This window comes from Stomoxys calcitrans, chromosome 3, assembly GCF_963082655.1.
Source record: "Stomoxys calcitrans chromosome 3, idStoCalc2.1, whole genome shotgun sequence".
Classification (NCBI taxonomy): domain Eukaryota; kingdom Metazoa; phylum Arthropoda; class Insecta; order Diptera; family Muscidae; genus Stomoxys; species Stomoxys calcitrans.
In genome coordinates, this window is record NC_081554.1 from 76,538,267 (window position 1) to 76,554,022 (window position 15,756).

The 15,756-nt window shown below is 41.4% G+C and overlaps 1 protein-coding gene across 1 annotated transcript in view; it reads left to right on the plus strand.

Moving 5' to 3' along the window:
* The first annotated feature begins 867 nt into the window (after positions 1-867).
* The window catches only part of LOC106088968 (uncharacterized), a 28,301-nt gene continuing 13,412 nt past the window's right edge, over positions 868-15,756 (plus strand). The window contains exon 1 of the mRNA XM_059365491.1: positions 868-943. Within this exon, the coding sequence (XP_059221474.1) occupies positions 868-943 (76 nt within the window). The remainder of the gene's footprint in view (positions 944-15,756) is intronic.

The following is a 15,756-nucleotide window of genomic DNA, read 5'->3' on the forward strand; positions in this document are numbered from 1 at the left end:
TGAACATACCATTAAGGAACAGGGGCAGTTTTCTCACATATCAATAAGAGCTGCTCGATTCAAGTGTAAGTGTAATGATAATGGGCCTCCTTTTTAAAGTCTGAACGGCGTGCCGCAGTAGAAAGGACGGGGAAAAATTTTTACATGAAGTGCGACACCTCTCTGGGGAGAAGTTTTTACAAATGTCGCCAGAATTGGGAGGGGATAACCACTGCTGGAAATTGTTTCGGCAGGATTCGAACCCAAGCGTTCAGCGTCATTGGGGCACATGCAAACTTATGGCCTACTGTAGCTTCCCAAACAGTAAAACAACAAGACGGAAAAAAGCTACCCAGGCCACAACGAAGGAAATTGAAGAGGATGTACGGTCAGTGCAATCGGATGAAAGCGGAGGATGATCCTAAGGATACAACTGACACTTCAACCACTAATGCGGAATGGGAAATATAATCTGGTGTTTCGAAGAGTAGACTACTGTCAAACCAATGGAAAAGAAAAGAATCTCACCTCTTTCAAGCAATCCTGAGAGACCAAGATAGTATCATACTGGGGGATACAAAGTTTGAAAAGGTATGTAGGAAGCTCGCACGGCGAAGTCTGCAGGGAAGCCATCTCGTAAATGTAGGATGGTTGCTGATATAGGTAAGGTATAGAGCTGGCAAACTATCGATTACATCTAGAATTCACAATTGTGGCCCGCTGAAATGTGGCATGACTTCTTAAACCTCAATTATTAGCCAATCACGATGAAATGAAGATATTAAAAAATTTGTCGACACTATCGATAGTTATGGACAAAAAAAAAATCAAAACTGCCGAAAGGGGCAACTATCGATTGAAGCAAATATCGATAATGTCAGCTCTAAGATGCCGCCCTCCTATGCCAATGAAGCTAGAAGGCAGAATAGAGAAGAGCTGACGTATGCAGTCATCAATATCAGCGGTAAGATAGCTACAGATCATCTGTCTCAAGTGGAGGTGGTTATAAAGATTGTGAAGTTGAGTACGATTTAGGTACCAATTGTTAGATCATGTGCCAGCCACCTTCAAAAGCCTTGAACAGAAATATAAGACGGTCAAATTAATGTTGTCGATACCTGTTGGACTGGAAACGGCATAGGAAATGATCCATCGTCTCGCCGCCGTACTTTTAATACACACTTAACGCACATATGCTACAAAAATACGCCCGTATTCCTATATATTCCATAATTATGTCAAACCCCAAAACCTCGTTATGTCACGATGCGAAGTATTTTGGCTGCAGTTCACTGCCCCTTACAGCTAAGTGCCTTTATCTTCTTACATTCCTTCTGACACCTCACTGGTTTCGCAGACTTGTCATTTTGATTTGCCCTTACAACCAACTTACAATCCGTTCCATTCCATTTACAGAAAGCGCAAAATACCTGGGTGTTTTGCTGGATAGGAAATTGAACATTTGAATCCAAAACCTTGGAAAGGGCCAACTCTTGCCTGTGTACCTGCAAGAAAGCCCTTGGCAAAAGTTTGGTCTTTAAATCGCGTGCTATGCCTTGAGTATATACTGCAGTTGTCAGATCTCTAATGCCGTATTGTTCACTTACTCTTAACTACTCAGCCGGTCTAAATGATGGCTTTTTTGTGCATCACAGTTGCACTGATGACTACGCCATCTGATGCACTTAATTTAATGCTACACCTTATGCCTCTGGACATTATGCCTAGACAAATTGCTGCGACCACTGCTGTGAAGCTGAGGGAACATTCTCTTAGGTCATGTGGCGTCGACGGACAATGTCTTATCCTTGATATTTACAATGCTCGATGTTCCAGGCAGTGTTGATTAGACATTGCCTGAGCCGCTTTTTGACAGAAAGTGTTGTACCACTATTCCTGACAGAACTAATTGAAACTACGATATCTCTGGAAATAGAAGTTACGTAGACTTCTGTACGAATGGTTCTAAACTATGAAGAACTTGGACTGGTCATATTCAGAAGGTTACCCGACCACTGCAGTGTGTATCAATTATAGAATTGGTGGAATGGCTAAGATATAATGTCATAACGACGATTGGTATAAACATATTCTCAAATAGCCAGGCAGCTCTCAAATTCCTGGAGAACGTATTCTGAATTCAAAACCGCCCTCGATTGTCCTGTTCCGGATGCCTGGCCACAGAGATATCCCAGGAGGTATGGAGGTATATATGTAGGTATGCCTCTAGCAACATGTAAGCTAAGTCTTCAGGACCAGGCCCGAAGGGCAACGAATAATAGATGGTCACAAAGAGGGGGCTATGAGCATACCAAAACTCTGTGGCCTAATCTAGACATGAAGAGGTCCACCGCTTTGCTGTCACTGGCTAGAACAGAAGTCTCAGTCGTTGTGTTCGTCATGACAGGCCACTGTCTGATCGGAAACATGCTGACAGACTGACGGTTGCAAGTAACGAATTTTGCTGAAGTTGTGACGAAGTCGAGGAAGAAGATACTATGGAAAATCTGTTGTGTGTGTCCTGCACTGGCAGTGAGAAAGAGTTCACCTTTAGGTTCTCATTTCTTTTGGAACAAGTCTGATTTAGCGGATGTGAATATTCGCAAGTTGTTGGGCTTTTAAAGCGATCTTTCTTCCTCTATTACTGTGGTATCACAATGGACGAAAACGTCGAAGTAAGTCTAATGGCAGACTGCTACTTAAACCTCACCTAACCATCGGCAGATTGAGGCCCGTTTGCAAGTCAACGTCCTGTCTTCTCTGGATTGACACTCATACGCACCGGTCTAATCCAGTCGAATGCTCTCTGCCAAGACCCTATCAACATTTGGTTTCCTTAGAAGTATGATAACGGCAGTCGTCCATAGCAAGAGGCCACCGTAGCGCAGAGGTTAGCATGTCCACCTATAACGCTGAACGCCTGGTTTCGAATCCTAGCGAGAACATCAGAAAAAAATGTTAGCGTTGGTTATCCTCTCCTAATACTGGTGACATTTATAAGGTATTATGACAAATTTGTGGGAAATGGTATGGCAGCCATTTAAAAACTTCTCCCCAAAGAGGTGTCGCACTGCGGCACGCCGTTCGAACTCGGCTATAAAAAGGAGGCTCCTTATCATTGAGCTAAAACTTGAATCGGACAGCACTCACTAATATGTTAGAAATTTGCCGCTGTTCTTTAATGGAATGTTCATTGCATTTGCTAACCATATGAGTGACAATAAAATTCCCCTCTTTCTCTTTACTTATTCCTATGTCATGGGATCCACAATTTATCCACCCTTTCCTTAGCATAAACTTGTCCAAACTCTAAGGACTCAATCCACCTGATACAGGTCTAAGGAATAGATGTGTGTTTCGGTCGACACATTGTCCCTTCGGTGTCAATACAAACAGCCAGCGTATCATTAAAGTGGTGTTGGCATTAAAGGATTAAAATCCGATAGACCTTGCGTCCATCCACTCAAAATCATGAAGAAGAATGGACATTCATTTTATAAGAGGTTAGCATATCCGCCTATGATGCTGTACGCCTGGGTACGAATCCTGGCGAGAACATCATGCAAATTTTCAACGGTGGTTATCCCCTCCTAATGCTGGCGACATTTTGGGAGGTACTGTTCCATTTGGTATGGCAACCATGTAAAAAAAAATGTCCCACTGCGGCACGCCATTCGGACTCGGCTATAAAATGGAGGTCCCTTATCATTGAGCTTTAAACTTTAATCGGAAAGCACTCATTGATATATGAGAAGTTTGCCCCTGTTCCTTAATGGAATGTTCATGGGCAAATTTGCATTTTGCATTTGCATATGTCATTGGAGCTACATAACTTGCCTTGTCGGCAAGTCCTAGGCAAGCTATGAATGCCTGATGGGTCGCCAGGGTCCTTCTGTAATTCCATCATCATCATTGTTCTTAAATCGGAAGATGGAGTTATATGGAAATTAAGTCCATGAGCCAATGCGACCTGTTCGCAATCCCAGTGACCTTCATCAATAAGAAGTATCTGCATAAAAATCCAAGCGCATAGCTTTAATCGACGTAGCTCCTAATGGAAGATGAGAAAATATACGAACTACTATTCTTTGGGTGTATGGCATTGCACTGATTTCGCTTTATTTATTCTTGGAGGCTTCATTTATATATGCGTTTTTTTTTTCTTCTTTATTTCATTAATTTCATTGCAACACATAAAAATGTTTTGTTCACAAAAGAGTGTATTTTTTTCTTCAGTTCTACTTTCGCATTTTGTGCATTTGGCTGTAGTTCATTAAAATTTTCTTTTGGCCTAATAAATATAAATTTTTTGTTTTTGGTCATTTCTGGCTCATGTTAAAGCCAATTCCCATTCCATTTTTTTGTTTTATTCTTTGTATAAATGCTATGCCTTTATTGGTGGCTTGTGAAGGGATACCCTTCAATAATGAAACATTTATACTGGTATTGAGACAAAATTGATCGTATGCAGATATGGTTTTTGTCTCTGTCCCAGTTAATGTAGCGTTTTTAGGTCCGAAATGATGTTGTTGCTTTTACTCGAAACAAAAACGCTTTTTATCAGATTTTATTAAAGTTGAAATTTTCAAAATTTAATTTTAATTAAATGCTGAAAACAACATCCCAATTCGTGTATGTTCCTATACTACTCTCGCATGGGTGAATCAAGTCTTGTACATCTTAAGTTCTTGGAAAAATTCTTAGAAAATGAAATCATTAAAATAAATATTCATACATGCTATTGATATGGTGATTTCGGAGAAAGGGTTTTGGATAACATGATGCCTTGGAAACACTTGGCACAATGTGTTTTGGGCAGATTTCTAAATGGACCATGGTAAAATCCGAGTCCAATTTATTGTTAATGAGATCGTAAGGACAAGTACAAACGGAATAAAATAAAATTCGTTTTTAATAAATCTTAGAATGAACTTTAATCAAATACACTTTTTTTTACACTTTTTTTCTAAAGCAAGCTAAAAGTAACAGCTGATAACTGACAGAAGAAAGAATGCAATTACAGAGTCACAAGCTGTGAAAAAATTTGTCAACGCCGACTATATGAAAAATTACGCAATTACTTTTTGGGCAACCCAATAAATACCAAATGGAGATAAATACAATCTGGCTGTGTACGAACTTTGACCTCCCACACCTGAAGATTTCTAATGATGGTCCCCCCAACCGAAGTGTCAAAACGCGATACCATTCGTGGTTGGTATGGTATCGCATAAAAATTTCGATCATTAAGCTCATCTCGTAAGACACATTATTAGAAAACTAACCCTCGCCCTAATGGGCAAACAAATTAAAAATTAAAAGTTCAGCGGAGCCAGGACGAGATTTGAATCCAGGTAGTTCTGGCAGCAGTCAACGACTGCCGCCGTCTTAGCTTTCAAAGACATCAATACAACTTCCGAACAATGCACAAAACTATGTGTATACCCTGGAAGCAGTTGTAGGTGTGTGGACATGAAATCCAAAAACATGTAACTGGAAGAGAGACAGTTAGTAGGACAAAGTGTCGAAATTGGTTGGTATTAAACGCATAGAGGGGCTTGCGCCATTTCTTCGAGAAAAATACGAATGTGCGAACTTTGAACCCCCATATCTAAAGATATCTGATAATGGTCCCCCTTACCAAGGGGTCAAACGGCTCAAATCACGGTTGATATGGTGTATCTCCTATGGTTTTTAATTTTTTCCTTGCATAAAAATAGTTCGATCATTAAGCTCATTTTTGACCCTTATCTCATTATAGGCATCAAAAGGATTATGAATAAGAATTGCTATGCTATTTAACCTACATCAACTGGCGATTAGTAATAAAGTGGATAAACCGACCTTTATTACCAGGAACATGTAGGAGCTACTAGATATTACCTTCGTATCGAAAGATATAAGTGGAAGAATATGCAACTGGGAAGTGTTGGATAACCACAGCTTCTCTGATCATCGTTATATTAGTTTTAGCCTTGGAAAAAATAAAGAGAAGAAAGGCGGATTGGGATAAATTTCGGCACAAATTCTGCACCACTATCCCTTCTAGACTACAAAAGGAAGTGGAAACTATGGAGGAAATAGACATAGTGGTCAAGCGGATCACGAAGGCTCTAAATGATTCGCTTATGTCAGCATGCCCTAGTGCAAAGCCAAGGGGCAAACAGCTACCGGCATGGTGGATCCCAGAGCTGGTTGGTCTAAGGAAGGACTGCAGAAAACTCTTCAACAGAGCAAAGCCACAAGAACACTACACGATTGGGACATCTATTAGGCTGAGCTAAGAAAATATAAGGGCAAGCTTAGAAAGGCTCAGAACAAATCCTGGGTAGCATTCTGCAGCTCCGTGGAGGATACATCTGAATCCTATAGGATAAGTAAAATTCTGTCCTCGATACCTATTACGGTGGCGTATATCCAGAAGTCGGAGAATGTATGAACAATGTCTAGTGAGGAAATACTAGAACTACTCGTTGATATACAGTTCCTGGGAAATTCTCCAACGAACAAAGTGGCGCCAGAAGATGTTGTCACTGATATGCATTCGTCGGAGACCATTAGGGAAACCATATTGTCGCACACAAAATTCATATGAAAAATTTCAGCCAAATCCGATAAGAACTGCGACATCTACAGGCTTATAAAGTGAATTCGGGAGATTGGTTCATATGGCAGCTATATCGGGGTGTAGACTAATTCAGGCCCTACTTGGCACGTATGTGGAAAGATATAAGAGAAGTCATTGTACAAAATTTCGGCTCCATCAGGTAAGAATTGCGCTCTGCAGAAGCTGAAGAAATATAATCGGGTGATCGGTTAATATGGGACCAATCAAGTTTAGGATTTGATTTTGGAATTGCGCCCTCTAGAAACTCAAGAAGTTCAGACCCCCAATCGGTTTATATGGCAGCTATATAAAAACATTGACCGATATGGCCCATTAGCAATCCCAACCGACCTAAAATAATATGAAGTATTTGTGCAAAATTTCAAGCCCTTAGCTTTTCTCCTTTGAAGTAATATCGAAGTAATGATCTGAGACCCAATACGAGGTCTATTCAAAAACCGTGGCACAGAGGTTGGCATGTGCACCTATGACGCCGAACGCATAGGATGAAATCCCGGCGTGAACATCAGAAAAATTTTCAGCGGTGGTTATACCCTTACTAATGCTAGCTACATTTGTGAGGTATCCGGCTATTTTAAAATTTGACTACCAAGTGGTGTCGCTAAGCACCACGCCGTTTGTACTCGGCATAAAAAAGGAGAGCCCTTATCATTGAGCTTCAACTTTAATCAGACTGACATAAGAGAAGTATCCTCAGTTACTTAGTGGAATGTTCATGGGAAAAATTGGTAGTTTACAAATAAAAAGGCGATAAGTTCGGCTGATTATGGACTGATTTTGACCGTATTTAGCACAGTTGTTGGAGGTCGTAACAGACCACCCCATGCAAAATGCAAAATTTCAGCCATTAGTCATGACAAAACATCACGTGCAAAATTTCAGTCAAATCGGACTAAAATTGCGGCTTGTAAAGGCTCAAGGAGGTCACCGGAGCGCAAAGGTTAGCATGGCTGAACGCCTGGGTTCGTATCCTGGCGAGACCATCAGAAAAAATTTTCAGCGGTTGTTTTCCCCTCCTAATGCTGGCAACATTTATGAGGTACTATGTCATGTAAAACTTCTCTCCAAAGAGGTGTCGCACTGCGGCACACCGTTCGGAATCGGCTATACAAAGGAGGCCCCTTATCATTGAGCTTAAACTTGAGTCGGACTGCACTCATTGATATGTGAGAAGTTTGCCCCTGTTCCTTAGTGGAATGTTCATGGGTAAAATTTGCATTTGCAAGGCTCAGGAAGTCAAATCGGGAGATCGGTTTATATGGGAGCTATAACAGGTTATTCACCGATTTGTTCCGTACTTGGCACAGTTGTTGGAAACCATAATTGAACACTACATTCATTTCATTCAAATCGGACGAAAAAAGCGGTTTGCTAGGACACGAGAAATCAAAACGGGAGATCAGTTTATATGGGAGCTATATCAAGCTATATTCCGATTTAGACCGTACTTGGCACAGTTGGAAGTCGTAACATAACGCCGCATGCAAAATTTCAGCCAAATCGGCCAAAAATTTCGGCTTCCAGGGGCCCAAGAATTCGAATCGGGAAATCGGTTTATATCGGAGTTATTTCTGGTTCTTGACCGATTTGGACTGTATTTGGCACAGTTATTGCAAGTTACAACAGAATAGTACGTGCAGAATTTCAGCCAAATCGGACAAAATTTTTGGTTTGTAATGGATTAAGAAATCAAACCGGGTGATGGGTTTATAGGGGAGCTATATCTAAATCTGAACCGATATGGCCCATTTTCAATCCCCAAAGATCTACACCAATATTTAGGGTCTGTATCTGTGATTTCGTCAGACGGACGGACGGACGGACATGTCTAGATTGACTTAGAATATCATGGCGATTAAGAGTATATATACTTTATGAGTCCTTAGACAAATCGTTCGATGTGTTAGAAATGGAATGATGAAATTGGTATACCCCTATCCTATGGTGGAGTGCATAAAAAGCCTAAAAATTTCTCAGATGTTCACGCCGGGATTTTAACCCAGGCGTTCGGCGTCATAGCCGGACATGCTAACCTCTGCGCCACGGTGACCTCTTTCTATATTTGGATATAGCTGTGTTAAAGACCAATATTCTCGTTTACAAACTTAAACTGTAAATTGTAATAATTAGACCACTCGACGTCCTTGCCGAGTTTGGTCCAAATCTGACCATATTTCGATATAGTTGCTATGGGTGAATTTTTTCACCGGATTATTACGAAATTTGGTTAACTTATGTATATCCGAGCTGGTGGGTATCAAAAGTTCGGCCGGCTGAACTTCAACACACACTGTTGTTGTTTTAAGCACCTCCCATACCAACAAATATAAGGGTGATTGAAGTTTTAACTGAAATGGTTAACATTTTATAAATACTTATATATGTTGAGAAAATTTATAGGAAATTGGCAAAAATTCTTCCCATATACTACTTGTACCAACTAAAATTCAAATTTGTACAATTTTTGTATAAACATCAATTTCGACTCGAGTGCACATTAAAATCAACATTGTATTTCAATTTAAATTTTTGTTAAAAAAACAAAACCCCACAACATTATAAGAATACACGGTGGGAACCATTTTTATATCAGCTTTTAAAAATCAGTGAAAATATTTGTTCTTTAAGTCAATCTTTATAGCGTCCCACAAGTTAAGCACAACGCTCAGCGCTTTAGCTGTTGGTCTCTATTCGTCCTCACGTTGCTAAATTTCTCATTTGTTAAAACATCCTTAACGACATTGAACAACAAAACGTTAAGAAACGAACAATATCATTACAATTGATATTGTTTATTTTGCATAAATACATTTATAGGACGGCCAACGACGGAAGAACAGCCATCCAGTTAACCAAGCTGCAGGGTTGCCATTGTGCGACAAACATTGTCATATGGCCATATATAAGTGCTTTTACAACCACAACCTTAAGGAGGGGTTGAAATAATCGTATCTTTCTGTTTGTAGCACCTCGATGTATCGACATGTGGTCTTAAAATAGTGGAGTAGTGAATTTTGAACTGTTCAGCAATCTCTTAGAGATATAAGTGAAAATCAATGGCTGTTTTTACGAGATTTTGTGGCGGTTTGGCTGCCTAAAATTGGCTCAGACAATGTTAAGTCCGCACTGCCATCTAGACTTACACAATTTCCGTAGCTGTTGCTCGACCAATGAGAAAACAATATTTCCTACACCCAACCATATTTGTTATTCAAAACAGCAAATAAAATAGCAGTTCTTGTCTGCTGAAAATGGGAAAGCAGACCTTACTGCTGTTTCAGCAAACATAGGGCTGCTGTATTAGCAAACATTTTTTACTGCTATTTCAACTAACAAAATCTGTAATCTTTATTTCATCATTCTGTTTGTAACTCTTCGAAATATTCACCTAAGACCCCATAAAGTATATATATTCCTGATCTTCATGACATTTTATGTCGATCTAGGTAAGTGCGACTGTCTGTCCGTCCGTCCGTCTGTCTGTCGAAACCACGCCCACTTTCGAAGGAGTAAAGCTAGCCGCTCAAAGTACTGCACAACGACTTCTTTAAGTATAGGTTGGTTGCGATTGTAAATGGACCATAATGGTCCATGTTTTTTTTTTTGGTATAGCTGCCATATAAACCGATCTTGGATCTTGACTTCTTGAGGGTGCAATTGTAATTCGATTTGGCTGAAATTTTGCACGAGGTGTTTTTTTTTTTTTTTTGATTTCCAACAACTGCGTTCAGGTTATGTTAGGTTAGGTTGAAAAGAGGGTGCAGATATTAATCCGCCCCAAGCCACTATGGACATACACCTAAACCAGTAAACGGCTTGTTGTGCACTCTAAAAACTATAAAGTAACCTCTAAGAAGAAAATTTTAAGTTACGAATTCCTTAATTGTTTTCAATTCCACTCCCCTAAGTTGGTTAATTTCTGATACTGTCTCCACCTTAGTGCGTGTATCTGTTAGATGTGAAAGCCGGGCAATGACAAAGGAAATGCTCCAACGTCTCATCATTTTCCCCGCATGCCCTAAACATGCTATCACTTGCCGCACCGATTTTACATAAGGGAGCTCGTTGTCCTATGTGTCCAGTTATGATACCAATAGCTATACTGACCTCCTTCTTGCTTCCTTTCAGTAATAGCCTCGTATACTCAGGATCTGGATCCCCCATAGTATTTTCGCCTTCCTACTGACAGTTTCACTGTTCCACAATGTTGCTTGTGCATTCGTCTGCCACTACTTTAATTCGGACGGCGTCGCGTTAACCAAGTTTATTGACGGCAGTCCTCCGGCCTTCACCGCAAGATCATCTGCCCTTTCATGTCCCCTTACTCCGTTATGGCCCGGCACCCAAACAATGCAGATTTTGCCATCCTTAGAGAAGGCGTTAATCTCCGTCTATATAGTGCCCAACATCTGTGAGCCTTCTCAGTACGCTCCTGAATGCGACACTTCCAATTCAGTTTTCTGTCCAAGATCACACCTAAGTATTTGACCTTGTCAGATATCAAAATCGTCTTATTGAGCAAACGTGGTGTGTTAAATTGGCCCACCTTAGTCTTCCGCGTGATCAGGCATGTTTCAGTTTTCTCTGGGTTAACATTGAGACCTCTGGGTCTAGCCCAGTCATATGCCATATGCACGACCTTTTCGGTCCTTCTTCATAGCTCGTTCGGCTCCTTATACCTTAGAAGTATTATAACATTGTCTGCGTAGCAGACGGGTTCAAATCCCTCCTCAGTTAGCATCCGTAATAGGTCATTTATGGTGGTCACCCATTGAAGTGGCGATAAAATGCCCCCTGGGGCGTGCCCTGTGCCACTTTCTCCCTTATATTTATGCCATTGGACACACAATTTATCCAACTTTTCCTTAGCATATGGTTTATCCAATTTTTAAGGACCGGGTCCACCCGGTGCTGGTCTAAGTATTGGATCAGTGTGTCGGTCAGCACATAGTTTTGACATCGAATGATTCTTCTATTTTATGCACAACCTCGTGCAGGGCAGTCTCCACCGACGTTCCCTTGGCATAGGCATGCTGTTTGTATTTCAGCAGTTCGCTGGATGTCCTACTCTTTATCATGGTGTTCACATTACGTACCATATTTTTGACTTGAAAGGACGTAAGGATTATGGGGCTGTAGGCCTTTGGTGTCGCATAATTTGCTTTGCCGGGCTTGGGTATAAACAATAAAAATAAAAATTTTAGCCAGACGAGTCGCCAGATAGTCTGCTTCTTTCTGTTATAACGCCGGAAATATTCCATCAGGTCCAGGTGACTTAAATGGTTTGAAGCTCCTCAAGGAATCCTTCACCATAAATTCCGTAATTAAAAACCTTCGATCAACGTCATTTAAAAGTCTGCGGACCTCTTTCCCAATATTGCGAATCTCCCCGCTCTCCCGGGTTTTTCTTGGGCTGATTTCCTTTCCCGAAGAGGTCAACTGTCTTCGAAGGACCCCACCAGTGTCAAGTCTTCTTCTGGGTAGCCTTCCGAATTTTGTCCAGTTGGTTTTCAACTTATTCCGGAAGCTTATTAGATTCGGCGCTGGCCGTGCTATTCTAAACCTAATGTAGCGATGGTCAGAGATAGAGTATTCCATGAAGACCCTTCAATTCTGAACCTTATCGATTTTCCGAATATATCGTCACATCTAATACCTCCTGCCTAATCCTATTAACAAAGGTAGCGGTGTTACCAATATTAAGTGTTATTAGGTCGTTAATATTTAAGAACTCTGCCAGGGCTTGGCCCCGGTAATTAGAGTTGGTGCTACCCCACGAAATGTGGTGAGAGTTCGCATCGCACCCTATTAGTACCTCGTTTCCTGTCTATTTTGCTTTCCTCACCAACCGTTGCAGCTCCGACCTGTGTGGCGGTATCAGAGAGTCGAAAGGCAGATAATGTGATGCCAGGTATGCTCCAATGTCTCCCTGTCTCACCACTGTTGCATCCGACGATGACAATCCGGGGAAAATATATAACTCGAATTTTTATGACAAATAACGCAGGTCCTCGGCCCAGTTCCTGTGTTAGCATAGAATAATTGGTAGTTGATATGGTTCAGTCCAGAAACTTTGTTCGGGGTCGTCCATGGCTCCTGAATTAAGGCAATACGAATCTTGCCCTTGCTGATTTTCTCCATCAGAGCGTGTGTAGCAATCTCGCTCCGGTAGAGGTTTATCTGGATTACCTCAATCATTGGTCCTCCAGTAAATGGGCATCTCGGGAGTAGGTGATGATCTCATCGTCTGCTCCCTGTTCTTTAGACTGCATTGACTTTTCTTTCACTGCACTGCCTGATGTCATCGTTTTAGGTTCTTTGCCTAGTCTATTCTTCCGACTTTTTATAAAGTCGGTAATAGTTCCATCGTCGGGTCCCTGTTCGTTAAGCTTTATTGGGTTTCCATTCCCTGTACTGCCTGTTGTTGCAATACTAGGATCTTTGCCTATCTTAGCCTTCCAAATCATAAGTAAATGGACTTCTTTGGAGTAGATCGGCCCCTTGTTAGTTGGGTTGCATTGAGACTCCTGTCGCTACGCTGCCTAATGTTTCAATATTAGGATTTTTACCTATCCCAGTATTCCGAATCTTAAAGTCGGTGATGGGTCCGTCGTCGGGTTCCTGTTAGTTAGGCTGTGTTGGGTCTCTCGCCACTGCACTGCCTGATATTTTAGTATTAGTATCATAGTTTCGCCTAGTCTTTCCAACATTGAGTGATGGCGTGTTTGTCTCGTTGTCGGTTCCCTGTTTGTTGGACGGTATTGAGTCACCTGCCACTGCACGGCCTGATAATGCAGAATAAAAATTTCTGCCTATTCTTGTCTTCTCAATCTTGAAAAAGACGGCTTTGCTCTCGTAGTTCGCCATGCCTTTAGTCTTAGCTCAATGCCAACCACAAACCAATCACGATCAATGCCAACCACAAACCAAACTTGGGCAAGCAAAACGACCAAACCTTCGTTTTGCTTGTCCAAGAATTCAAACATGCGTTTCATCGCAAATTTACTGCCCAATACCTTGATGAAGAATGTAGCCTTTGTGAGCTGGGGGATATCCACCTTTTCTCACAAGGTCGAGCTTTGCGCCCTCCCAGGGAGCGTGAATACCTCTGACGAGCTGTTTGACGGTATCAATACATTCCGCCGACGCAGAACGCAGCGTAAAGATGTCCCCTCTAAACTCGCTGCTCATCATTTGTATGGTTGGACCCTCTACAGAGTTCCACACATGTTCAAAAATCCGATCGTTAACCAAATCCTCCACTTGGGACCGATGATCCAATGGAATCCTATCGGATGCACAGCCGATATTGATGACTGCATAAGTCAGCTCATCTCTGTTGTGCTTCCTTGCCACTCTGGAGTAAGAGGGAGGCTACTTACCATTCTCAGCGACCATCTTCCTCTTTCGTGATGGCTGTGGCCTCCTTTTGGAAGTCACAGTCCTCCATGAAGACTCAGGGGCCGTGCGCGCTTCCTTCGTTTCTGTTCCAACTTTGTCTACCTCCGCAGGACACTGTCTGGAGTATCCATTGCGGGATGGCTGGCTTGGTTTTCCCAGAGTACTTGAGCTTCCGTAGAAGTGCTTGGTTTGTCAGTTCTATCCCTTCAAGCATCCTGCAGTTCCGCCCGATTACGCTGCCGGTACCTGTCTCCTTCGTCGTGCACCAGATCGCTTTATTGGTCTGCTTGTGAGCTTAGCAAAGCCATCGCTCACCTCTGCTGTCATCCCGATGCCCTCATCTCTCGATTCGGCTGCGATGACTGTTGCATTGAAACAATCGCTGTTTGAATCCGAGTCAAAAACACCACCTTTACTTGAAGGCAGGGGACGAACTGTGCATCCCTCAGGTTTATCCGTCTCTTCCTCATTAATTAGTTTGACGACTAGTTGTGCGCTTGAAGCATTACTCTCGACTACTGGTGCCAAGGCACCTACACCTATAGGAGGGATGATGTTGGGTCTTTGAAGTCCATTTCTAGCCCACTCCAAAATTCTTTAAAATTTTTCCGTAATAGGTAGTACCTATTCCGAGATACGGATATATATATATTTTTTCTTTGAGAAGCGAAATAAAGACACTTCCGCTTCACTCAATGACTACAGTAATTTTTTTGTACAGGGTAAGAGTTGCAATGTTCTTCTTCTTCAAAATGTGAGCAAAATTGATAGCGGATTAGTTGATGGCCCGCTTTTACTGCTTGTAAACCATTTGTTTCTATTGGCGGCAACACTGCCTACCAGCCCTAGGAGCCACTCTGATATGAATGGCAAAGCCATCCAAACCAATGATCAGCAGTGTTAAACTGCTGCAAAAAAAAGGCGAGCTAACATCATCGTATGCAAAATAACACAATGGTTTTTAGAAGTTTATATTTTATAACAGCCCCAACAATCGCAGGAAGAACGGCATGCTATTGCAGTATGTACAGGCCCCAAAAAAAGAACAGGAATCTTCTTAACTCCCATTATAAGAACAAATGGCACCAAGGAACCAGAAAAAAAAATTCTGAGCAAATATCCAGTCACAGATTCATATTGAAAAACTATTTCATATATGACCCGGGTGGAATACAGCTGAAACGTTAAGAAGTCAGGCGCGGACAGACAGACCTAGGGACAGACGAACGATCGAAGGACAGCAAGAATATGGCTGTTTAAGGAGTGGGAGCCGGGTGTATATCTGTTGCACCATATCTGTCTCCATAGAACTGCCTGTAAGAGCGTAGCATATTAACCATTGTGGTGGATAGGAAATAAGGAAAACATGGAATAAAGGCCAACCCAAATAACATAAAACAAAAAAAAAAACCAACAACAGACAAAATAACAATCTTACTAATTGGACGATTTTAGCATAAACAAATGTATTTGAGATACACCACCAAGATTTGTATAGGTGGACATTTGCTTGCCAATGGGCATTTCTGCCATGTGTGCCGTAGCTCCTTGCCTCGGTCTAGACATGATGACTTTGCATAAATCATATGCAAATACATCTCATAAAATATTATTCATTTCCTAAGTATTTTACAATTTTAAATAAAATACTAACGAAATAATTAATTTGTAGCGGTTGTCTATAGGAAAGTTACGAAAAATTTCTCATGGAAGCAATTTCTCAAAAGTTTACAATATTTTGGATTGAT